This window comes from Lepidochelys olivacea, assembly GCF_965140295.1.
Source record: "Lepidochelys olivacea isolate rLepOli2 genome assembly, chromosome: 10".
Taxonomy (NCBI): Eukaryota; Metazoa; Chordata; order Testudines; family Cheloniidae; genus Lepidochelys; species Lepidochelys olivacea.
This window is the reverse complement of record NC_140420.1, coordinates 9,375,402-9,402,040: the sequence shown is the minus strand read 5'-3', so window position 1 is coordinate 9,402,040 and position 26,639 is coordinate 9,375,402. Positions and strand designations below refer to the sequence as shown.

Here is a 26,639-nt window from a genome sequence, read left to right as displayed (position 1 = left end):
CCTTGGAGGATAGGTCACGTGGTCTGGTGCACACACTGTATTCATAGGTCAGATCTATTTCTTTAAATAGACTTTGCTATTCCATGAGTGCTTTCTTCCCACCCTGTTATCTACCTTGCTTTGGCACTTCATCACAAAGTCTAAAGGGACATTATCTGCAGAGAATACACTCACATTCTCCCCCCCCTCCCCACCCCCGTCCGGCCTTGATCCCTCCCTCCCACAGTCCCTTTGAGGAGCAGATACTGAAATTCCAAAGCTCTTGCTGAAATACTGCTGCTGCCAGTGTCGATAGCATCTCCCCTTGCCCTGCCTTCTGACTGCACTGCGGAGAGCACCAAGGCTACAGACAAGTTTCATTGCCCTTTTATGGTAGAAAAATGAATCGCCTGCCCAGCAGCAGAGTGCCTTAGAGCTGAGCGTAGACGACAGACGGAAACTTGCCATTTGTTGTGGTTTTGGCAGCAATATAATGGAGCGTGTTCCCATCTACACCACTCAGCTAGAAGGGTGCACAAAAGGCATTCACCTGAAGGTAAAAAAAGCAAATCCCTGGAGTACAGAGACATACATCCACTGAACCCCAGGGAACTTGCAACAGAGGGTGGGCAGGGTCATTAGCAAATAGAATAGATAGCCTTAAAATGGTTCTACTGGACAAGGCACAAGTGAGCAGCGGGTTTCCCCATGAGAATGCGCAGATGCATGTGCAAGCGGACTCAAATTCTAGACTACAGAACACATTCATACTAAACCCCATCAGTATGGAAAGGAGCAAGATCTGCTGCATCGCATTTCCATTCCTTCCCCCACCCCAGCAAATACTATTCAAACAGGGTGAGGGAATTAAAAAAATTAAACTGGGACTGGAGGTCACCACCACCACCACCAGGTAGGAAGTGGCAATATCCATCTCCAGCCTTGCCCCCACTCCCCGAAAAGCAGAGAGGCAAAATAAAAGTAGCAACTAAATCCAAATAAATACTCTCAGTGAAATACACAGAGCCCAGGCATATGAACTGATGAATAGGGAGTGACACTTAAGAGCATGGGACCTTCAAAATGTTTGCACTGCTGTCAGGAAGCTGAATGAGACATAGCAGACTCAGCAGCTGGGAAAAACATGTTGCAAAACAAGGAGAATTAAGCAATTCTCTATATGCACATCCAACTCAGAGGCATTTTGGACAAGCTTAATTTCTTTAACAGGAAGAATTTCTTTCCGCATTGTTTGTGAAGATAGTGACAGAGTCCCTGATGCAGTTTAAGTCTTAGGGCCGTATAGGCATTTAAAGCTTAGCTGCCCAAACCTACGAAAAGCAAATGAAGAATATTGTTGGGTGGCATGTATTTGTTTCCAAAATTACATGCTCAGAGGGGGGAAAAAGTCTACTATGGAATTTCACCTTGTGTTTACTCTCTGCTGGTGGGTCCTTTGTTTACACAAATATTTTCCTTCAGTATAGAAACCTTCTGTTGTAGGGTGCAACCAAGACATATGTGGCTTGGGTGGCATAACCGCTCTGTAGCAGATAGAGCTGTTTCCTACAGTAGTCCAGCATACCTCTGTACAGACCCCAATTTGAGGAGCAAAGCCCACTGACTGCCTTTGTAACTTTAAAGCTTGCTGATCATGTAACACCCTCTGTACAATGCGGTTCACACCTATTAACACAGACCAGGGATGCACGGTTCGCACCCCGCTAGAAAGGGCCATGCTCAAATAGAGTTTGCTAGCAAAAGCTCTGTACAAGTTTAGTCAGAGTTTGAGTTCAACAGGAAATGAAGGTTCAAAGCAACTGGCTGAGCTTGTTCATAGTCACCACCTTCAACTCAGTCCTGGGAAGTCAGCTCCAACAGCAGCTTTGAAAACTTAGCCCTTCATAATAAAAGAACATCCAATAGTTGCCTTGCTGTAGCCAACGGAACAATACTGAAGATCTAAAGGCAAAGTTGTAGAAGGGTTTCCCACTAATGCAGGTATTTCAGAATCACCCTTTTTTCCAGCAGGACAGCAGAGAGTACTCAGCGGGCACATTCATTTCCTAATCACAGCCTCATTTCAAGGAGACACTACCCTGTGAAGAACAAGAGCCTGGAAGCTATCTAGTCAGAGGGCCATTCAGCTCAGACACAGTGAGAATTTCTGCACCCTAGGAGGCACCACCCTCTAAACGAGGAAGGCAACCCAGTCTGTCGGGGGAGAGAGAGGCTCCTCAGTGACACAGGGGAGTTCAGAAAGTGAATCTAGGAAATGCAAGAGGCTACCATGCAGTGGAAGGTTCCACTGTGGCTTTGAAAATATTCCGCTTGGTGTTCTGAGCTCCCCAACACCCAGAGGGACAGTGCTGCTTCATGCATGTGTTACTACCATGGCAACATCTCTCACCTTCTCATCTTTCAGCTGGCTGGAAGCCCTGCACTGCTTTGTGCTGAGACTGCAAAGAGGGGTGACAATCTCGCCCGCCCACAACACAAAGGGTCTGTGATACCTGCAAGCACACCATGTAACACAACAGACTGCACTGCCTGCACACTCGGGGGTGTATGCAAGCTGATCATAGGGGCCACACTGGGGGAGAAGAGGTTCTCTTTTCGGAGAGGAAGAGTATTTCTCTTGTGGATGAGTGCCTGCCCTTTTAGTTTTTGAAGTCATGAGAGAAATGCTGCTTGGTAATTTCATCAAGGGGCTTGGCAGCTTCAGTTTGGAAAACTGCAAAGACCTCAGCATGCCAAAACGCATGGGAAAGTAACATGCGTCATTAGAGGGCTGGAAGGTTCAAATGCCGCGGCTGCACAGAAGTCTGCTTTGATGTGAGGCAGCACAAAGGTGGTGTAATGCATCACCAGCACGGGCTAGTCCCACTCACATTCGGCAAGTCAGAGCGCTGCTGCAAACCAGACACCACTGTGTACAGCCTCTTCCTACACACATCGTGTATGTGGCTCACTACAGGACGGATCAAATGCCTTGAAGTCGAGGTGGTTTAGCTTCGGCCAGCAGAGAACTGTATGATGGGTGTTAACAGAGAACCTTTACTTTTTACATTTTGTGAAAAAATAACTATTTACTAAATTTTACCGAAAGTGCCAGTGTCACTTATTCAATGCACACAAGCTCCCCCTCTTGTGGTTGATTTTTGAATGTGCTTTAAATATACATAGCTAAATATACTCCAATAAACCGCTTCTGGCATACAGCGGTTACTCAGTGGCGTATAGGGGGTCGTGTTTTAATGCATCTCAAATTTAATTTCAGCCTCCGGATATGCGTAATTAAAGTTATGTAAAGATGCCAAAAAACTTTAAAAATCACCCCTAAAGACCATGTCACTGAGTTTAGCAAGGACAAATTTCATATTGATAAGCAATATGCTATTCTGTACTGTACGCAGGAAGGCTGTAGATTACGTTCAAAGGCAGACAATTGTACAACACGTGGAAAGCGCTACACAAACTGAATGAAAAGAAATGAAAACGAGGCTGAAACAGCAGAGTCACTGACAACAGTAAAGAGACAACGCATTGTGACTGGATCATTCTATTAATTTTATTTTATTATAATGATTGATGGCATCGGTAGGCTTCAAACATTTTAAAAAGATATCAAGAAAACATTGTGTTTAACTGATACCTATATATTGTGGCCATGGAAATTAAAGGGAAAACGCTGATTTTTATGTTTTTTTAAAATCACAGAATTTTGTCATCACAGAAAACTAGGATCCCTGCTCATTACATGCTCTTCACATGCCTATTCAGTAGTTACTGTAGGCAACCGGCAATGCCTCCCTCTTACTGGCAATTCTGCCCATTGCTGATGTTAAGACTGGTTACGTCTCAGCCACTAAGAGGACTGATCATGTGTGAGAGATGCACAAGCAGTAGCCCAGCAGAGTGTCTGGCATGATGCCTGCATGCCTCAGGCTGGATGAAGCACATGGGCTAATGCTTTCAACTCTTCAAGGAGTGCAGATTTACTTTTGGCCCAGACTTGAACCAACCACCACTCTACAAAATCTTAGGGGAAGTTTTGGGAGAAGCCAAACAACATCAGTGTGAACCCTGGAATTGAGACCAGAGAGGCTGAGAGAGAGAGAGAATGAAAATGGTATGAGACCACTGGTACTCCACTCCCCACCCCCTCACAAGGATCTTGTGTCCCCTCTGCTGAAACCACAAGACTCTCCTTTCATCCCTACCACTTCACTTTATACTTCTCCTCACTTTATGTTCTGCAATGCAGCCAAAGTCCTTCCAGCCAAGGAAGGGTTCCTTCCAGAGCCAACTGTCGTAACTTGCTGGAGGCACCACTGTTGAGTCTCTGCAGCCCTTCCGATATCGAACATCCACTGCACTCCTGCATCACCCCACATTCCCATGCTAACCCTTTATGCGCCTCACTAAAAAAAAAAAAAAGCTTCCTGCAAATGGGGATGTTAACGGGTAAAATCCCCATCATGGAAAGACTCAAGATAAATGGAACTTGGGGAAACCATTGGAAGCACAGCTACAAAACAAGGACAAGTCCTCCCATTTCAAGAATTCTTCCTATTATTCTTCCTATAAGGCCCAAAATTGTTTCTTTTGGAAGTAATCTTCTAAAAATCCTGATCGCCCCCACAGACCTCTGGCTAATGCACCAATACAACCTGTTGATATCGTGGAAATCCAGTCCCTGTTTCAAGTACTGGCAAGTTAGCCTGAAATACCGTGATATCAGAAGAACCAGCCAATCAAAAGGATAGTGCATTTGGAGCACTGATCAACCTGAACACTCTGCCAGACCTTCATGCCATAACTTTACATTCTGAAAAGAATACCTGTACTTTTAAAAAACTGTAATATTCTTCAAACTCTGAATTCTGCTTACTTGCTGTAACCAGTGGGGTGGACCTGTATGGTTCACTTTAAAAAAAAAAAAAAAAAAAAAGAGGAGAGTTCTATTATTTTATCATGCAGTTTTAAAAACTGGTTGATTGTGCAAGTCATTGGTGCCATCTAGTGGTTCTCAGCCTTCCTTAGACCACATGCAAGGATGCTGTAGTTTTCACTTGGGCTAGCAGTACAATTTCTCAAATGTTAACCGGTTGACATTAGTTCAGTGGGTCTGTAGCTCCAGAATCCAAAAAGCAACTGCTGATCCTTCATCAGGCTAGTCTTGCTCTCAGCGTCACAACGCTGACAATAATGTAATAACTATTCTTAGCAATACAAGTTTCTCCAAAAAAAAAAACAAAATTAGACTTCCAGTACAAGATGAAAAGGAGGACTTGTGGCACCTTAGAGACTAACCATCATAGTAGGCAAATGGCCACATGAAATTTAGAATAAGAACTCTCAGTGGCTACAGTAGCTACAAGCATGAGTGCAACTCATTTAAGATAGGAGCTTCTGTGATACAGACCATCCCATAAGAGTCCCTGATATCGTGGCTTAGGGTAAGCAAGGCTCATTAGGTATCAGAGCTTGGATACAGACACTACGTAGGTCTTAATTCACTGGCATCAGTGAGTTAGGAGGCACACTGAGAAAAAATTAAGTCCTACCATCAAGATTTCTACAGGCATTTAGCACTCAGAAAGTCTCTGGAAGAAACTAAATCCTATTTCTCTACAGAGCAGATGCAGCACAAGCTGTGGCAGTTCAGGGTTTGCCCATTCTGCTCTGCCAGCGTACCTCTCCTCTGACCTGGCGAGACTACCTCCATGGCTCATTCTCCATCACCCATTCAGTGGCTAAGCCCTTTGCCGAGATGGCAACAAGGGTGCTGATTAACGGGTTTTGTGAAGAGTATGTAAATTTCCAGTCCTTTGAGTGGACAGACTTCATATATGGTGAAATATATGCAGATGGTGACTTTCTGGCACTAACGAAGTCTGGATCCAGAGTGGTGACATCCAGCAACAATAAGAAGTGTCATTCTATGAGGGAATTTGATTTTGGTTTCCCCCGTTCTCTTAAAGTTTCATTACAGTTAGAATGGTCATAAAAACCAAATGACATTTTAAAAAGACCCTATTACCAGTCCATTTTAAACTCATGCTTAAGTATCTTGAGAGACATTACTGTGCAACCATCTCCTAAGCGGAGCGTACAGAGCAGGATTTAACCAAGTCTGTATTAACAATACCCTGAAATGCAGCCCTGCCTTTAGTCACATGCCTTACCAGAAGACCAACAGCCACCTTGGCAAGGATTCTCTCCCTCCACCACACCCATGTCACATGCACATTTCATACCGCTAGCAAAACAGAGCAGCCCTCAAGCGGTATACCTCAAAACTCTGAAAGAGATGACCAGGTAAATATCAGCCCTTTACCTTCCTGCAGCGAGGGTTGGGACAGCTGAACCGCTTCACATCGTTGTCCAGGAGCGCCGGGAAGTTACAGAAAGGACACCTACAGCACAAGAGAAGACAACATTAACATCCTATATTGAGTAACTCTGTTGTAACAACTCCACACGCCCCTTAACAAGGTAGTCAGCTATGGCCTGTCTGTCAAAAAAAAATTCAGTGACCTCAGCACTGCCTCTTTTCTTCCTACAGTTCTCTGATTGCAGCCCCTCTTTGTGTCCCAAAGATCACGTGCTCAGTGCTGCTTCTAGACTATTTCACACAGAGGATTAGTGCAGAGCTGACAAACCATAAGAGATGCAATGCTCTGTTGATTCTGATCTGTTTCTACCGACCAAAGAAAGCTAGCGTCTATTAATAAAAATATTTAGGGGTAAAAGTCAGATATCTTAGTTACAGACAGCCTTTAAAAAAACCCAGCTGCCTTGTGTTACCAAGCCAGCTAATGTTTTGGGCTATAGAACCAGAATCTACTGCAACACTAGGTGTCAAACTACCACTTGTTCATCCATTTCACAGCATTAACCCACTTTGACCCGCTGGGAACCTACCTGACTAGCTCATCCGCACAGGCAGCAGCCACCTCTTCCTCAGCTTTCCGCTCATAGTATTTACACAGGATGTTCTCTGGGAGTACCTTCTCCAGCTCACTGGTTGGGAATGAACATGTGCAGCTCCCTTCCATGCAGCTGAGCTCTGACTACATTGGTGAAGGAAGAGAAGAAGAGACAAGGAAAGTTCATAAAACATAAAGGCATCACTCAATTCTACTGAATCAAGATTGATTCAACAGAACCGAGGGGTCTAAGACAACGAAAATGTTTGTATTGAAACTGACATTTCCAGATGTGACCACAGCAGATGACTGCATAAGTGCAGAGGTGGAAGGGGAACAGATAATAATATATCAGACAAGTGCCATATACCGTGTAAACACTCAGCTATCAAACATGGTCAAACACTTTGCGCAGTGGCAATTTTCCCACAGAAGGTAGATCATTAATGGCAGAATTCACCCTTTTCCAATATTTTGAAATATTTCTCCCTTATGAACAGAACAGTGACATGGTTTTATAAGATAAAGCCTGCTAAGTGTATACTTCTGTTGTCGCATCCAAATCACAACCCCCGTGTGGACTTATTTTAAAAGTCACAGACATTCAACTATGCACTAGTGTTGCTATACCACTACACTGCCGTTCCTCCACTTCAAGCTGCATCACGAGACATGGTACATACTAATATCTATGAATGTAGAGATATTTAAAAGCTAAACAAAAAAATGGAATTGGAACACTACAAAGGAGAATCCCCTGAGTCTTCACTCCCTGCATGCCTCAGAGCAGCGGTTTTCAAACTTTTTGAGCTGATCCCCACTTTGAATTACAATTTTTGGTTGCACCCCCCCAACACAGAGCAAAAAAAGAGGTGAGTCGGGGGTGGAGGCAGCACTTCCTGCCCAAGCACTGAAGCCTGAGTCCCGCTGCAGGGGCCGAAGTCTGAGCCACCTGGCATTGCAGCTTGCCCCCTCTCCCTCCCACAAAGGTTCCTCCATGCCCCCTTAGGAGAGCGAACCCCACAGTTTGAAAACCTCTGCCTCAGAGTTCAAATCTTGAGTCCCAGCCACCAACCTACCCCACTGTGCAAAACTGGGTTATGGCTCTGGTTTGGAAGCAAAGACATAGGAAGAAAGTGAAAACACTGTTTTTCTTTTACTCACCCCATTGAGCCTGGCTACTGATACGGGCAACTGCACACTTTTGGGAAAAATGTTGCTTGAGAACCTTAATTCCGCTTGCTTAACTATGTAACCTTAACCATGCATTAACAATTTTTGTGCATTTAGCACTGCTAAGGAGAGTTTCAATTCAATTCAATGACAAAGATCCCTGTACGCAGTTGTTCGCTATCTGCAGGAGGGCAAGACCAATTTGGTTTTTTGCTACTAAAGTCTAAGTGTGTTCCACACGATAGAACACTTCATAAGACGTGCAGTTATACCAAGTTCACAAATTCCTCCAGCATACCTACATACTTCACACTATTGATTACATGAACCTACACATGCCTCCATCCACTTTTCATTCTCTCGTTGGGACACGCTTACCTTCCCAGAGCCAAAGACTGCCTCCTGAGCATATTTGATTAGGCACTCCTTGCAGAACAAGTGACCATCTGCACACTGTGTCAGTTCCTCAAATGCGAATTCCCCATAGCAACAACGACACTCGATCATCTGACCATCCTGCAACCATTAGAAAGATTAATTCCCCCACCATCCAACCCAAATAGCAACAGCAATAGGCTATTGCAAATATATAAATGAGACACCCATAAAATTAGCATGTGCAGTTGAGACACAACCTTACCACCCTGTCTGAGACTCCCAATAAGCTGAAAGTGGCATGAGCATTTCTAACAAGAATAGCTACAGTTTGTAACAGTCAAATAGTTGCTTTGTTTAGAGTTTAAACTCCCCAAGAAAGTTAAAAAACGGAAGTTCTAACTACTCTCTAACAGACTGCAATGTAGGACAAGCCATCGCTGTAGCCAATTACCAAACCCATGTACACTTTGGTGTATTTGCTAGTATGCCTAAGTGCTAAGAATGAGGGGATTTGAATGACAGAAGAATAAAAGTATCACTAGAGGGGAGGAAGGGAACAGAATGCACCGTTCACATTTGAAGACTAGGATTCAAGTTTAGTGGCCTGCAACTACCCCAAAGGATATTTATCCATATCACAGGTCAGGAATATGGTGCATTGGCAGCAGTGTTTTAGAAGAAGGGAAGCTTGCACAGTTCCTGTCTGTGATACGATGGCACTGATAACTAGGCATGGTCCCTTCCTTGTAAAGGCCAATATGCACTCCAAAGCTTAAAGGTAATGGATATTGAAAGGAAAAAGGTAATTCATAGCAGCTGAATAGAAGTCCAACCATCATCTCTCTTAATTGAAATGGAAAGGCTTAAGTTTTCAGATTTCTAATAAGCCCCCCATAGCGAATGGAAGAGAAGCCTCTCCAAGAATAGCACATCTGTTTTAAATTGTCATAATGTGAGTAGCAATGGCAACCCTGATTACTAATCTACTGCAGTGCTGGCATGGCTAATCAGGTTAGCAGCAACCAAATGAGTTACTACAATTCATTACATGCATCAATACTGCCTTCCTGAACTCAGCTGTTGGTACCCTTTTCTAAAAGCCAGGCCAAACACACACACACACTAGGGGTTTTGCCAGCTCAGCAAAAACAATCCTACAGCAAATGAATGGAGTATGTGAGACGCCAGACAAGTCAGCTTAGAAATAAGGGAGTAAATGCAAATACTTATTACAAAAATCAGGTGACAGAGCTACTGACCTTCTGATACTGCTCCTCGTTCATCTGCAGGGCAAGAAGGAAGTCTGCATGCTGACAAAGACATGTGCATTTGTAATTATTGAACTAATAACGCTCCATTCCAGACACTAAACACTTTTATGTAATCTTAAGATTTAAAGCATCAGAAGTATGTTACACTTGACAGGCTGCCCACAAACTGCTCAACCTACCATTCCAATTCCAGTTACCTATCAAGCTATTTAAGACTCTGCTCTTAAACCCACCACTGCTATGAACCAGATTCCAGACAGTCAGCAAATTCAGGCTCTTGCAGACCCAATGGGCAGAGCAGATACCAGAGTGAAGGTCTTTTACAGAGATGATTGAGAGCATCTGCCTTGTTTTTAAAGTAACACCATCAATTTATATAAAGTTTTTAAAGCAATTCTTTCCCCAACAAGTCAGTGTGAAGATATAAACTCAGTCCTTTCCTAGAATATGAGCAGCAGAGGCAGTTTGTAGTAACGGGTGGCAGGTTTCTGCTTTGGCAGACTTGGGTTTGAGTTCTGCTTTTAGTTTCAATGTAGGTAGACAGAGGAGTTCTACAGATAGCTTGCCTAGCCTCCAGAAGGTGAAGTGTGTAGACAGATTGCCTTGTAGGCACAACAGGGACCATGCTTGCTAATTATAGAGCTGTATTCACGAACTCCAAAGGAAGTCTTACCATTGGTATTGTGATGAAAGAAGGCATGTTACTGCCAAATGGAGGAGGTTTAAAGCTTACTAGGGCAGAGAATGAGCAGTCCTAGAACTCAAGGAGCAAAATCCAACCACACTTCTCCCCTGGATTAAGGAGGGTCCAGAATGACATTTTAACTTCAGCTCAGCATCCCAAATCAAGTGAAAATGTGAGCTGTAAGGAGATTACTCTAGGCAGAAATGGTAGTTAGCTGCCTACGCATGTAATAAGCTCTGAATAGGTTGCTAGCTTGGCTAGTCCCAAGGTGCCAAACCACAGCTCATTTCTAAAAAGTCATGAATGGGAACTGGGAGGAGGGAGAATTGATATTCAGTGTTTTGTTCAGGTGTGTGTATTTATGCAGGAGACAGACAGACAATGAGGGCAATTCATGACAGTCTCACCTCTGCCATCTCTTTAATTTTCTGTTCATAGAACTCCTGCTCCAGTTGCACGGGTGGGAGAAGCGAGAGCCTGTCGTAGGACCTGTAGTGCCGTCTCTTGTTCTCCAAGAAGAACATCCGCTTCTCAATTTTCACGTCACCTAAAGCAGGATAAGAAGCAGGATGAGAATGGACTGGGCAGTGAGATCAAAGCTCAGGGTGTTTCCTTATCTATACCTGTGACACGACAGACCACTACTCATTATACAACTTCAGAGTTCAGAAGCAGTACTGTATCAAAAAGACATATTATTTATTCATGAATACCATCATATCTTCACATCTATACTAGACAATGGCAGAAAACAGAGGTTTCAGGGTCAGAGCACCTAACAATGGTACTTTCTGTGGTGGGTAAGCTCTGCTTGCAAGATGCACACAGACTACCATAAACACCAGCTGCTGCTTACCTTGCTCAAATTTGAAATCAATGTAGGAAAACTGGTTCATTTCTTTCCTCCTTTTTCGCTTCCCACTGTTTTCCGGAGACAGCTCCTGCCATTTTTTGAGGGCATCAGAAAAGGCCTAAAAAAAAAAAGAAAAGAGGAAACAAGGAAAGAGGGTTGTTAACACAATCGCTCCAGATAAGTCTCTACTACTCTCTGCAAGAAAACAAGAACTGTGTGCGTCCATTACAGCGCTAAAAATTCACAGGGCCTTCAAGTCTGACTTGAAGACAGGGCAGCAAAAGCCTCAGAAATAAGTCTGCTTCTCCTTCCTTCACTCATCCTACCACCGTAGAGACATGGGGCGATCACACTGTGTGGGAAACAGAGTGCTGTATTGTTCAGGCGCAGAGGAACGATATACAACCGCCCCTACAGTGCTATCTATAATGCTGCAATGCCAGTGCCCAGAACGTAGTGGGTGAGGTCTGTAACACATTCTGAAGAATGTTTTTGCGGGTAATCTGTGAAGGTTTTAGGGCCATATCATGCTCTCTCTGAACTCAACTAGGAGCAAAACTTTTCTACTTAAGCATTAAGCTAGTCTAAGGGGTGAGGTGTTTAGTCTTATTTCAATGTTGTGGTATTAGATGGGGGGGGGGGTCTAACAGTTTCAGACAAAACTGGTCACTAGCCAGCAACAATTTAGACTAGTCTAAGATAAATGTATTGCCCATTGAACTCACTTTCTTTGAGTTGTTCTGCAGTTCTGCTACATGGATATTCTTCTAAAAGGAAACTACCATGCAAGCTAAATCTGAGGGGGCCAGAATGGCTCAGCAGCCTCAACCAATTCTTTATAACCCAAGTTATTAGAAAAAGAATGAGTGAGGAGAGAGGGATCTCACACATCAGCTGTAAGTTACACAAGGGTCTGATCGCATCTGATTGTTACTCATCTAATTTAGGAGGTGACACTCCGTTATGTTTAAGTTGTGTTTGTATACAACTGACACGTTTGTCTTAAGATTTGGTTAGCATAGGCTCTACTGGCAATTACACCTCCTTTTGGCCATGAAGCCTGGAATATTCCTCGGGACAGGCTATGTTGTATCACCACTAACTAGACAGCACCCCCAATAACTCTGTATTCTGGGAGAAGCATAACAGCATCAGCAGCAGGATGGGATACTTCAGAAATTTCACAAAATCAGCCATTTCCTACCAGCCACTGATCTGAAGATCAATTGCACTCCAAATAAAGGAGCATTTTTAATACTAGCCGATGGTGCAAACAAAGGCACCATGCTTCCCCCTTCCAGCGCCAGGGATAGGCAGCCTTGGAAAGAAAAACAGAATCTGACTGAAGAACCTTTCGTGTGATTGCATAGTGTCCCTTGAGTTCATGTAGTGCCCACTTGATGTCCTGACTGCTTAGCATTTTGAAGTCGGCCATAAGGAGGTCAGCTGCTTGGATAAAGCATCGTTGATCAAGTGGGGCGAGTTTGGAAAAGTCAAAGTAATCCACTTTAGGCACCTGGAGAGAACATTAAAACAGGAGTTAATGCAAGCCTGACCTTTTAAAAATAAAAAGGTTTTCCTCTTTCAGCAGTGATGAGCGAACACTGGCAAGATCACACAGAACTAAACTGACTGTTCTGAGTGTGTGCACAGTTTGTGTAGAATTAGATTATTCTAATGATCAGTGGGTTCATCTGAGTAGGATTAAGATTTGCTCTGTTCTCAGAAGCATGAGACTTAATCTCTATGCCGACTAGCCCATGTATAACCATTTGAGATCTACTTAAATAAAAGGAAAGCAGCCAATGGGGAGACAAGGAACCTTTCCAGTTATTTTTGATGGAAATAAAGTGGGGAAATACACTGAAGCAGCTAGCCAGTCTAGTGGCTGAATGGCAGTGCTCCAATGCCACACGAGAAGAAGATTAGAATTTCAGTCTACTTCATACTCAAAGGAGCTAGGTATGCAGAAGCACTCCATATTAATATCAATCACCTACTGACGAGGATTGAAGGAGTTAGGGTACTTTCCATTTCTCCTTGATGGAAGGAGATTGCGTGTGGTGCAGTCTTGTACAGTACATTTGAAGGGATAAACTGGCAAGAACTAGGAATGCACAATACCCAATGGAAGAAAGCCCTTTGGAAGTCATTTTACAAGCATGCTTTGGATAGAATTACTTATATTACAGATATACCAAATGACCCCCAATCAGGGATCAGGGCTTCATTGCACAAACGTACCGAAAGGAAAAGCTTTTACTGAAAGCAGCCCAAATCAAATATGTTTGCTGGGATGCATATTAGATATGAAGATACTTCTCACTTGCCTTTGTCTCATCTTGGCTGGCGAGCAGGCTGCTATTGGGATTTAAAACCACTCTGCCTTCCTTCTTTGGATAATCTGGATTTTCCAGAAGAAAATTACAAAGTCTGCAAAGATAAGTGTAGTTACTTGTGGGTTTGTGAGCCCACATCCCTGCATACATTCTTAAATTTTAGAATGAAGTGGGTTTTTTACCCACGAAAGCTTATGCCCAAATAAATCTTAGTCAGTCTTTATGGTGCCACCGGACTCCTCGTTGTTTTTGTGCATACAGACTAACACGGCTACCCCGATTTTCAAATTTAGCTTCTTCAAATTAAGAAGTTCTATGGATATGCTACAGCTGGGCACCACAGGCTAAAAGACGGCATTTCAGGTTAGAATAAACTACCGCCAGGATGATTTGAAAGACAAATCCACTCGCTTTTATTTGTTGTTCAAACATTTGAACATTCTTTTACTTGACCCTGAAGTTCAGTTCACACAGAGGAGTTAACATCATAATTATTTCCATACCAGAAAGGAGATGGCAAATATGACTTACGTCACTACATTTAAGGGCAGCTACGGCCAGAAAAGTGGCCACGTTAAATTAGGCACCTTCTTTCAAATCACTTTTGGATTTCAAATAAAAAACACTTACTACTTTTTAATTTGCGCTTCATTGCGGAACTGACAGCGCAGAGATTGAATGGGGAAGAGTAACAGTCATCACGCGTGCAGCACAAGCGCAAACCCAGTGGCTGCTGTTTCAGCTAGTGCAAAAACACCTTCTGAAAGTTTTGGTTTTAAGATTAAAGAAATCCAAGAGCACAAGGTGTTGCACCAGCCCCGCACCAGCCTTTCCAAGCCGGAGAGCTGTTTCAAATTCTTGGTTTCTTCTCTGTTTCTGTGCGAGGATAGATGGAGGTTGGAGGATTTAACTATGTTTAAACTTGGTTTGAATGTAGGGCACACGCTCTGAATATGAACACCCACTCACCTCATTTGTCCTAGATCAATAGGGTCCTATAAGCTAAAATTGGAGTTTAACTCTATTGAACCCTTGCAGGATAATATGGGTAATTTGACTCAATGATAGGAGACTGATGGGGAAAGGATGCTTCAAAGCATGGATAGGAAAGTGAGAAATTAGTGGCTTCTATTAGGGAAGCCAAAGTCCCAAACTCTTGTCTCTGGTGGAGAGATCTTAAAGCACAGCTATTGTGGCAGACTTGGAATTCTAGGACCATTATGTATTGAACATCCTAGGTTCATTGCTGACTGTCCTAATTATGGTTCCACATAACTTGTAGATTCATGCATCCTGATATTGTTCAATTAATTGTCTTGTTTAGCCAGGCAAGAACTATCCTCATATAAAAGATTGTGAACACTCCAGCTACTGACCATTATTTTCAATTTTTGCTTTGCTTACTAATCAGTTTTAACATGTTTTAGACTGTGAAAGGGCATCTTCAGGCCATACTGATAGGCTCTACGCTACAGACCCATGCTGATGAAGGAAAATACTTGGAGCCACTTTCTCTTCTTTCAAAATCCTGCAACTTATCCAGTTCTGCTGATACCAAGACATTAGACTCCTCAACTGCCTAGTTGTCAAGATTTCAGCAAGGAAACGAGGAAGAGGGTGGTGCTGCGTTAATGAAGTACATTGTTCTTTACTCAGTGTTCAGTGGCATTTTGATCCTACGGTGATCAAGAGAGATCTCAAATACAGTGTTTAACATAGAATAATTTTTCTGGAGCCACCAACGCAACTGGCAAAATAATTTAACAATCCTCGGACTGGTTTTACTTGCCAAAGTTTTGCTCAAGTTCTAGGCTACCAGCAACTGATATTTATGAAGTTAACGCTATCAACCCAGGACATGTTAGTTGTGTCATGTATATAGAAAATATTTAGAGAAAAATCTAATAGGACATGCCACTGCAGCGTTACGGAAAACCGCATCAAAGCATCAGGTGGCGAGTCCAGGACATAGTGTCAGCTTTATAAGGAGTACACGTCCAGTTTGTCACAAGCTGGAGCGCAGGAACAAACAGGAAACTCTTTTCAAATCAGATAGGCAAAGGAAAGCCAAGCCCATCCACTGGCGTTTTTAAAGCAACAGGGGGAGGAATGCTAGTAATACATCAGGACAGTCTGTAAATATTAAGGGTGTAAACATGAAGGATGGAAAGAAACTATCTAAATGTCTATTTAGAAGCAATGGAATATATTTAAGGAACTACCAGCTTGAGGGAACGTAACGAAACATCTTCCTGAACATGAGATCCTGTAGGCTGCGGAGTATTTCCCAAGGGAAGGAATGGAAGCCTCTGTGCCAGGACATTCAAAACCAGGCTGAATAATGTCCTAGAAAAACATTTTGCAGAGCACAACCCTGCATGACCTAATAAGACTTTTTAACTTTGTGATACTAAGAACATTCCAAAAGTGAGATGATACAAGGTACCAACATACTACTCAATTTTGCCAAGAACCCAGAAAAGTATTATTTTAAGCGCTACTTGTACCTGAAGGGGTATTTCTACCGTAGCGAGAGAGCTTTAGGCGTTCTGGAATAATTCAGCCTCCTTTGAGCAATGCTTTACAAAAAAAGTCATCTCTGTGCTTTACTGCAGCCGAGATACCTACCTGCATTTTTCTAGAAGTTTGTTAGCAATTAAACAACTCTAGCTGTGACACAGAAAGACTTGAATGAATAGAAAAGCTGAAGGCAGAATATTTTTCATATTACCAAGAATAAGGTTGGTGGAGCTAGAACGTAATGGCAGCCGGTTTTGCTGAGCAGGGACAATGCCAGGAGTGGGGGAGGCTTTGTTTTCAAGAAGGGTTCTGTTACGATTAAGGAAGGATCTGTGCTTCTAGACACTCATGGCAATGCAGACTTCCTCCCCGGCACATTTTGAAGCAATATGACTAGGGTCAGGACAACAAATGTATGACTGTAGCCAACTTATTTGTTATTTCATGAACAAACAGTTCCATTAACCAATTTACTGCTATGTGAGAAGCTCGGACTCTCCGCTCTGTACTTACACATTTAGGTCATAACAGTTCTTGATGTGAATTAATTCCTCAACATACTCTTTCCTCACATCTGGGAATCTTGCTTCCTATGGTGGGAAAAGCAAGAGGTTTGTTATACTGGAAATTAAAGTAATAGAAAAAACCTAGCAGCAATATCAGTAGGAACAGAACATATATAACTTAGCTAGCTTGTCCCCTCCTTCAGGTGCCAGAGCATCTTCTATGAGAAAATTTAAGCTTAACCAGCCTGGAGAGTGGCAACTATAGAGTTTAGGTTCCCGCATTCACTATCTACTCACCACACCCACCCATCCCTTTTCACAAGAAGTTAGGCCAGCTACCCTTGGACACACTGGGGGGTGGTACTGAAGGAAGGCTCTATGAAGCAAGTGTAGCTATTGTTTAACAGTTTCCTGTCCTAAGTAGTTTAATCTTTTCTGCTAAGACACGCAACGCCCTGAAACACAATCAGTAAAAGGAGTGCACTCCAAGCACCCAGGTGTCTGTCAGTGCTAAGATAAACCAGAACTGAGAAGACCGAACATTTCTTATAGTTTTTGTACAAAGTTTTTCCAGCATTCTCCTTACAAAAGGCACCACCCTATCCCTGAAGGGATAGGGAGAGTAAACCTGATCATGTACAGCATTTTGACTTGCAAGACTGTAAAAAACCATAGTAGTTCAAGAACAAAAGTCAACTTTATGTCATATCCAAAGTTAAGCCCAAAGGGAACTGTGAAGAAGCACAAAGGGATCTCACAAAACCGTGTGACTGACTGGGCAACAAAATGGAAGAAGAAATTCAGTGTTGATAAATGTGAAGTAATGCACATGGAAAAACAGAATCCCAACTATATATACAAAATGATGGGGTTTAAATTAGCTGTTACCACTCAAGATAGATCTTGAGGTCATTGTGAATAGTTCTCTGAAACTCAATGTGAAGCAGCAGTCAAAAAAAGCTAACAATGTTAGAAACTATTAGGAAATGGATAGATAAGACAGATAATATCATAATGCCACTATATAAATCCATGGTACGCTCAGACCCTGAGTAATGCATGCAGTTCTGGTTTGCTGGAAGCTGGGAATGGGCAACAGGGGATGGATTTCTTGATGATTCCCTGTTCTGTTCATTCCCTCTAGGGCACCTGGCATCGGCCACTGTCGGAAGACAGAATATTGGGCTAGATGGAGCTTCTGTCTGACCCAGTGTGGCGGTTCTTATGTTCACCTCATCTCAAAAAAGATATATTAGAATTGGAAACGGTACAGAGAAGGGCAACAAAAGTGATTACGGTTACAGAACAGCCTCCATATGAGGAGAGATTAAAATATGCCAGGGGATAAGGAGTATTTCTGCCTCCAGATTGTAGCACAATCTGTTATTGTTGCACAGCTTAGATGACCGCTCCATTCCACTAGGCATTGTACACATGAAGTAGAAGACCATAACTGTCCTGAAGGGCTTACAATCAGAGAAGACAACACAGAAAAAGGGTGGGGTAAGGAATATAAAGCTATAAACAAAGGATGGTTTTCCAGTATCAAGTTAGGGTCATGATTTTATGTTCTTATTATAGGCAGTCTTACCAGCCCCACCTTTTCCTAAAGTTACCTGACACTCCTTCCCCATTGTATGACCCTGTTTTCAGTTGCTTATGAAACTTTGTAAAACTGTTTGCAATGAAATTTACATGCCAAGCGTCTGCCTCTGGCTAAGTGTTTTGGAAAATTTCAGCCAGAATGGCTCAGCATCCCCAAAATGACGCTAGGGAAAAAATACATTTTGCCCATGTTAAAAGATTTCTGGTGACATTTTGTTTCAAAACCCCTGGAACCTCCATGCTTTGGAGCAGGAAACTGAAATCTGGCAGGGGGTGACCTTTGCGCCTTTTTCCATCCCCATGAAAATCCATCCAAATTTGGCCAAATAATAAGTTTTTGGGGGGGTTGGGAGAATTAGGAGGAGGAGTCAGTTTGCACATGCTCATTAGGCACTTGCTAGAGCTTCACAGGTAAAATTCCCAAATAATCTGTCTGCACTAGGCATGCTCCAGTTTGCATGTGGGCAGGACTTCCCCTGCAATTGCAGATCTGGGGGGCTGCAGGCTGGACCAGAATGAGGCATCAGAAATGAGCACAGGAAGCCTGTATCTCCTGTGCTCTGAATGACACCCTCACCCCTCCAGCTTAGCCTAGGCAGGATGGAGGAGAAAGTTGCCTAATTTGAATGCAGAGGAGACAGGAGCTGGATGTGGCAGGGGATGGGGAGGGAAATCTGGAAACAGCTGTGCAAGGAGACTGGGAGTGGGATGGGAAGTCTGGAGAGGTGAGACTAGGATTGGCTGGGCAAGGAGATTGGGACAAGAAGGCAGGACTGGGACAGGGCAAAGAGGATGGGGGAGAAGGAAGGGAGTCAAACTTGAGGGAAATGAGCAGGAGAATCTGTGCCCACTAGAGAACACACTCCTTCAGAACTGGGAACAGAACCCAAGATTCCCAAGTCTCACCATTCCTCTGCTGTCAGACATCTGTGAAAGCTACTGGCAAAGAGTCTCATCCACTTCTAGTGCTAGTCCACATAGAGGATGACAACCTTCTACTGCTATCATTTACTCTTTTGGCTCAAGTGAGATGGATCTAAAGGTGTCAATCCTGCTGATGACCCATGTGAATGTCAATATGATGCCACATGATGGAATTTGTTTTTCAGATGGCTTTTTAAAAAATTTAGGAAGTTACACTCAACAACTCTATATTAAAAAGAACAGTATTAAGGATGCCAACTCAGGCACTCAGACGTTAGGAAATGCTATAATTAAGGTTGCTCAGGCAACCTTAATTCAGCCCCTTTGTTTTATGCATTATAATGCAGTCTATAATTGCAGGATCACATACTATTATTTCCACAGGTCCTCTGCTTCATTCAGTGCACAGAATGAAACTGCTCTGAAGATGAATCAGGGCTGTGTAGTAAAGGAGACATGTCTGTAGGACCCTAGATTCATTTGTTGCTGAAGTCAAAAAACATGTAGTGAACGAGGCAGGAGGGTCTCATGGTAAGGATAGATGAATGCTACCCTGGAGAACTGAATTCAATCCCTGCCACTGCCACAGAGTTCCTTGAGATATATTCAGTTTAAATGACTTTTGCCTAACTTTTCACAAGTGGTCACTAATTGTGTGTTCATTTTCTGGGTGTCCAACTTGAGACCCTGGGGTCTGATTTGACAAGGTAACAGGCACTCACAGTTGCAACTGAAATCAATGGGAGCTGTGCTTTGAACTCGTGAAGTGCTGTATCAGGACATGTTCTGTCAAAAATCCCAATCATTTTTAAAGGCTATAAATGCACAGTGTGGGCAAGTGAATGTGGTGACTTCCTCAGCTAACACAGCACACAGAATACTTACTGTTTCTTTGATGAGCAGGGCAGTGAGGTCTTCATCCTGCCCAGCAGCTCCTTGCTCTGGAACGTTACCAGAGCCAGGCTCATGTGATCCCTGTGCAGGGAAGGCTGGGCCTGGCTGTTCATTGTCTATTGCTGCCCACTGGCCTCTCATTTCCTCTGGTGGATGAGCTGGTTGAGGAGAAGCTGGGCCTGGAATCCCATCCTGTTGTGGTTCAGGTCTGGGAAAGGCTGGCCCAGGGTTCTCCTCCCGGTATGCCCTTAGCAAAGATCCCAGTTCTGCTTCAGGCTGCCCTTGCTGTGGAGCACAACAGCTTGCTACAGTACGTGGCTCATTGTCTACAGGCTGGAAATAAGGATGATCCAACCGACTGTTGTCTCTGGTGGCCTGTCTGCTTGCAGCTGCTGCAGCAGCAATTGCTCCTCTGAGGTTTTGTAAGAGGTGTTGATCCAGGTCTTCATCCTCCTGGTCCTGTACTTCCAGATTTTCCTCCCATTTAGGTAGGAAGCCAGCTTCCTCCAGGTTGATTATTTCCCTTTCACCACTGGGACTTGGACTTGTCTTTATTGCTTGAACCACACTTGGCCCAGGCTCTGAATCACCCCCTCTTTCAACCCTGTGCCTACAGTGTTCAGAGGGTCCAGGCAGCTGTGAGGCATGGTTTCCATTCTTGTCTCTGCTTGGCCCTGCACCATTCTCCCCCATGTGGTTACAATGGGTTCTCTGGCACACCACAAAAGGCCGAATCCCCTCTTGCAGATGTAAGCTCTTCAATGCCATGTCACCCTTAGATACTTCTCCCAGCTGGTTCACACCTTGCCACTTCGCAGCGGATCTGATGACATTGGGACGCAGAACCTGCTGTTTTGGGGTCTAAAAAGAAAAGAAAACTGAATAGTGGGAGCACTCCATTTTGCATATGTCATGGAGAAGTCTGTCTAGATGACCTGTGCATCCAACTAAAACTCTGGCCTGAGGCAGGGGAAGTAAGATGTTTAGCAAGCAGTAGGATAAGAGCTCAAATACTCATTACAGGCAACTTGCCCTACCCTATATTTCATGATTTTCTCGTAACACAGTTCAACTGTATTTTAACTCTGACCAAAACTAATAGTAAAAGATGTCTGGGCAAACTAAGTACACATGATTTGAATGGACTCCTATCACTCTGCGCCGCCCACCATTAAAATAAGAAGTGGGAACTCTGACCAGTTTGATAACCACACCTCAGTTCACCAATTCACTTAACAGGCAGCAGGAACCAGAATTCATGCGCTAGTCCCAGCCACTGTTTCTGCTTCTGGCAGACTGAGGTTTGTAACCCATGAATCGAGGCTGAAGAGCCATTCCTATGTTTTTCAAACACTGGAATGTAATGGGCACTCTGTTAAGAAATCGGTTTTGCTAGACACCTGTAGTTGCTTTAATGGGAAAAAAACTGGACAACTTATAGGATTTTTTAAAATAGCTTGAAGGTAAAATATGCTTTTTAGAACAATCTAAGTAAGTTGCAGTTTTTGAACTTGTTCTGTATGACGACAAGTGCAGGTGAGAAATAATGTTATAAGGTAGAATATGCTTTGCCTGAATATCACATGTGTATTTCTGCAGCTTTAGAAAAATGTAACTAAAATCTGAGAATGTATTATGCACCAGATCATCAAAAAGCATATTTAGAAGTATTTTTAGATAAACCAAAAGGTTTTGTAACCCATTAGAACCCAGTCTGGCAGTCTGGTTCAAGTCCTGTGTTTTCTTGCAACATTAACTGTCAAAAAAGTGTAGGGAGCTGATGTCTGCCTCTGAGGACTCATTAAGTCTTGCAGGGATAGAACTCCAAAAATCAGGTTATGGCACCATGTGCCATAAGTGTGTCTTGCATTTTAGAGATATGAGACAAGCTCCATATCACAGGGAACTTGTGCATATTTAGGATACAAGACATTACGAGGGAAGGTGACGGACAGACAAGAGTTACAGCAACAGGGTAATGTGGTGGTGGTGTTAATGCCCACTCAGTGGTTATACTTTTTCCTACACTAACATTACATTCAGTGGAAAAGTACAGTTCATAAGCCTGTCACAGAAGAGACTTTTAAGAAATTTGAAGAACAGGGTTTGTGTGACACCAAGAGCCAGATGCATGTGTTAGGGGCCAGTGGAGGAATGTACTCAGATGCAAGTGGGAGGAGGCAGGAAGTGGTTAATTTTGCACACTGGGCAGAGTAAATTGACAAGGATTGGAGGAAAGAGAAACAGAAGAGTAGGAGGAGTGATACTGAAAGAGATCTATACATATTCTGTTAAGGAGTTGAGAGTAAGGTATTTAAGTCATTTTAGTTCACTTAAAATCCAGAATTCAGGATCCAAGTTAAGAGTACAACAAGGTAAAAAGTTTGGCCACAGAGCTGCTTTGGTTAACTGTAAAACTCTGTTTACATTGTCTTCAAGTACTATGCTTCTGCTTATTTAGAGAAAAACAATGAACATACCATGATACACTAAGTATCCAATCATCTCAAGAGATCCACTTACAACTTAGTTGTCCCCTCTGACATGGAGAAAGCATGGATCCCTTTTGTAGTACACCTGACAACCTGTGTCCCTAAACTGTACCAAACCCTTGGGTTGCTTAGTCAGGAGAATTCAGGGTGACAATGCTCTTGGACTTCACCTCTCCACAGCAACAGTACTGAGAGCAACCTCGGAGATATTTTTGTATTGACCGTCGCCCCCAAGGAAAGATAACCACCTCCAAGAAACTAGAGAGAAAATGTTGGCAAGGTGGTGTGGCAAAAGTGGAGCTGGGAAGCAATGAACTATAATAATTTTATTAACACTGTGTGAGACCAGGTCAGCAAGGGAAGATTGTGTGTTCTGGGTTACGAGGCTTTCCTATGTGAATGCACTCCTCTAACTTATATTGGAGCTGTGGGGGAAGAACAAAAGAGGAAAGAAAAACAATGCCTTCCCAGATCAGAACACCTAGGCACATACTAGAAAGACAATGTGGCACCAACTGTTAACTTCAGAGATGTTGTATCTTGTCTCCAACTGTAAACCTTGTTTTGTAATGCTGGAACCTACCAGCTCAAAGGGATTCAAACATTTAAAAGTGGATTCCTGAGAAGGTAAGGGCACTTGTCAGGAGTCGTCTAGGGAGACAGGCTCCATGGAGGAATCTAAGGAATTGGGCCTTCCCAGATCCAGGGAGTGGTAAGCAAGCATTATGTTTAGGCTGATTTACTATTTTTAAGATGTTTCTCTTAAATGTTTTTGTTCTAAATAAAAAAATATACCTTGATCACTAATCACCACTGTTGTTGCCCCAGAGGGACTAGAATTGCAGAGTCTGAGTCTAGATGAGACCTGCTAAAGCAATTATGGTTAACACACTGGCGACTGCATCCCAAATGCAGTCAGAGTGAAAAAAATGCTCCTTTCCATCCCAAGAAAGAGGTGCCGGCCCAAGACCCAAAGCAGTGCATATGGAGAGGAGAAGAAAGGTGTTAGAGGAAAGCAGTAGTCAATAGCCCCACAATTGCATGCCTTGGCAAAAGCTTATTGCATACAAAACTGAAGTCAAGAATGCAATGCATTCAACATTGTGCCAGGAGCATATGCCCCCAAAGTATAATATGTAGGCATCAAACCAGGGCACTGGTATACTACACGGAAATGGTTAAATTTAAGACCATATGGCATTGCTTGATCCTTTTCATGTTAAAGATTAAAGCCAAAAACAGTCATTGCACACTTACCTTACACTGCTTTTCTCTTAAGAAGGCTGGAAACACAGAGTCAGTTTACCACAGGTTCCCTTATGTGTCAGCGGTCAGGACATTCTGGTTCTTAACGCTCAGATTTGATTACTGAGACATGCCAGATGGCTAAATGCAAGTCCAGAAGTTTACTGAAAGCAGTGGGCAAGAATTTTGTGCTCTTGACTGCAGAAGTGGCTGACATGCCCATAAATCAAGCAAAGTCCACGACCACCCTCATTTTAAATATGGAGCAGCCCTACACATCCCAGTATACAGTACTCCATCTTCTTGGATTAAGAGAAAAATCATTATATGCTGGGAGCTGTAATCTTTGTTGGCTACACCACCTGTCTTAAGCAGCATGGTTTTGTTAACCTCACTTTACCCAAATAAGATGGAGGAGCTGAGATCCCAAAAAGTTGCCAATGCAGCCATCAGCTAACACTAAGCTCAGGTGCTCCTGCTGAATAAGCTACCACAGTGGTCACTGTGAGCTCTGAAGGAGCATGTTATTCACCTGCACAATAGATTATTCAGAGAGGCAAAGAATAATGTGGTAATGTGTACAACATATGAAAATCACCTCCACCAGGATGACTACATCGTCGTCGTCTTCCTCCTGCCGCTGCTGAACTGGCGTATCTAGCAACAAAGGCAATTCTTCATCTGAGGAGTCCGATATGGTGATAAGTCCTTCATCTCTCCTGTTTATCCACTCTGCAGTAAGGCAGATAACATTATCTATTTGCTAAAGGTTTGCAGCAGCTCAAACATTTAGATCCTACAATTTCAATCTTAAAATAAAAATAGAAGTCCTAAAGTTTGCAATGCTATAATGGGGAAAGGATCTCAAATTCATTGTTAGAATCCTTACCAGTCAGCATACTAACGTAAGGAAATCTATACAAGTGCAGACAACAGCAGAAGACACCTCAAACAGAAGCATATGTAAAAAATAAGTTTATTCTTTAGTGCTGCGCAAATCCTCATCTCAGATTCCAGCAGGAGTTGGTTTAGGAATGGTATAGCAGCACAGGCTGCTGCAAGTGCTAATAGATACTCTAGTCTCAGTGCTCAGCTTCTTCAATTCATTTCCACAAGGAATGGGATAGGAGGCACTGCATACAGGAGGCTCCAGCACGGTCAACATCTTAAAGGCTGTTCATTTGATTGATCATTTGAGCAGGTGCTGGAGGAGGGAAAGGGATCCAAGTGTCATTCATTTGCTTATGAAAGCAAAGAATGACCTAGCAGGAGTCTGAGTGAATGAGGTAGGATCACCGGCTTTAGGAAATCTACTACTCCAGACAAAAGTGTATTCTGCCAGGAAGTGGTGTCCCTATCTTAAAAGGCTCTTTCCAAGAATGAAATAAGAACACAGAAAATAAACAGAGTTACTGGAACCTTGAACAAACTTTTCATCCAGAGATTTATGGTTTCTCTTATCCCAGAGGCAAAGCATGGATTTGATACTCAAGATTTTGGTTCAACCTTCAGTAATCCAGTACAACAAAAAACTGCCATGACAGCCCATCACTTGCCTACAGAGAACAGATTTATCCCTTTATCTCCAAATACACAAAGACACCGGTATTTTAAACTCCACCTGTGAAGGAACAAATGCCAACTTACATAGTCTATTAGGACATGAATGCAAAGCCAGCCTCCATGCCAGGAGACCCTTAAAAGGTAGGCTGCGCTACTAGCCTCTCAAAGATTTGTGAAAGTAGCTCTATTCTGAGCGGCTATTTCCAGGAGTTTAGCAAACTGCCTGAAGAAAGTGGAACGGGAGAAGGAGAAATTCACACTTCTTGGCAACCAATTGAGTATGTGATTTGGTGCAGCAAAGCATGCTAACATCTTAGGTATTACTCTCACAGCTTTCAGAGGTTTACTGCTTGCAAGCACTAGTGTTCGATCTAGGGACTTTGCAAGTGCATGTGAAGTTACTTACCTTTCCCACTGTGGCTACGGAAACTGTTCAAGTGAATTACCTCTTCGTTGCCACCTCCCTCTGCCATTTTAAACAGTTGTGCATATGAGCATCAATACCTGAGCATGGCAATCACAACCTCAGGACCTGAAAAACAAGACAGAAATGGGAGTGAACACACAGATGGTCCCATCTTGTTCTCTCTTCAGAGCCCACACCACACACGGACTAATTTCAGTTCAGGAACAATTGTGTTCCAAGACCCTACTGCAACTGTGCTCAGTTGGATTTTTTCCATTGCAGGTTCTAGAAATGCAAAATTACTTCAGGAAAAGCCAAGCACACACATTTTAAGGGAGCTAAGCCTGTGACACGGTGATCATATTAAGCAAAGAAAAAACAAGCCACTTGAGGTGCAAAGGTGATTTTTTTGGAAGCTACTAGAGTCAAGCAAAAGGTAAAGGTGGCCCTTCACTGGAGAGAATCAGTGTTTGATATTTACTGTACTAGTCAGAACTAAGACAGGTAGTATCTCTGGCCATTTTAAAGGCAGACCTCACCATTACACTTCACCTAATTTTGAAACAGCCTCATCTACAGTCTTTAATTCACTGATGGGATCTGCTTCTCAGATTTATTGTTTCTACCACTGCACTGAGAGGGCCATTCTTGAAGCCAAAGGCCTAGTTATTTTAAATGTCATCCAAAGAAAGGAATCATTTAAACTTGGTTTAATTTTAGTGTTCTGGCAAACAAGCCAGGAAACTCAGATAACAATTAAATCTCTCCTTTATTCCTAGTTTTCAGCCAAGATCACAAGTCATTCAACAGATGGAATGCCTATTCCAGTATAGAAAGACTTGATAGGAAAGAAAACTAGACGAGTAAGAAG

The 26,639-nt window shown here is 43.0% G+C and overlaps 1 protein-coding gene across 2 annotated transcripts in view; it reads right to left on the bottom strand.

Annotated features, from left to right (window-relative positions):
- RNF216 (ring finger protein 216) overlaps nt 1–26,639 on the bottom strand; it is a 118,958-nt gene that overhangs the window by 65,243 nt on the left and 27,076 nt on the right. For both annotated transcript variants that reach the window (XM_084641098.1, XM_084641099.1), the window contains exons 2-13: nt 25,769–25,894; nt 24,398–24,531; nt 20,054–20,923; nt 16,647–16,723; nt 13,605–13,707; nt 12,626–12,790; nt 11,278–11,392; nt 10,829–10,968; nt 9,725–9,775; nt 8,466–8,603; nt 6,910–7,058; nt 6,323–6,401 (exon numbers count right to left, since the gene is read on the bottom strand). In XM_084641098.1, coding sequence (XP_084497224.1) covers nt 6,323–6,401; nt 6,910–7,058; nt 8,466–8,603; nt 9,725–9,775; nt 10,829–10,968; nt 11,278–11,392; nt 12,626–12,790; nt 13,605–13,707; nt 16,647–16,723; nt 20,054–20,923; nt 24,398–24,531; nt 25,769–25,835 — 2,088 coding nt within the window. In that variant the 5' untranslated portion in view covers nt 25,836–25,894. The remainder of the gene's footprint in view (nt 1–6,322; nt 6,402–6,909; nt 7,059–8,465; nt 8,604–9,724; nt 9,776–10,828; nt 10,969–11,277; nt 11,393–12,625; nt 12,791–13,604; nt 13,708–16,646; nt 16,724–20,053; nt 20,924–24,397; nt 24,532–25,768; nt 25,895–26,639) is intronic.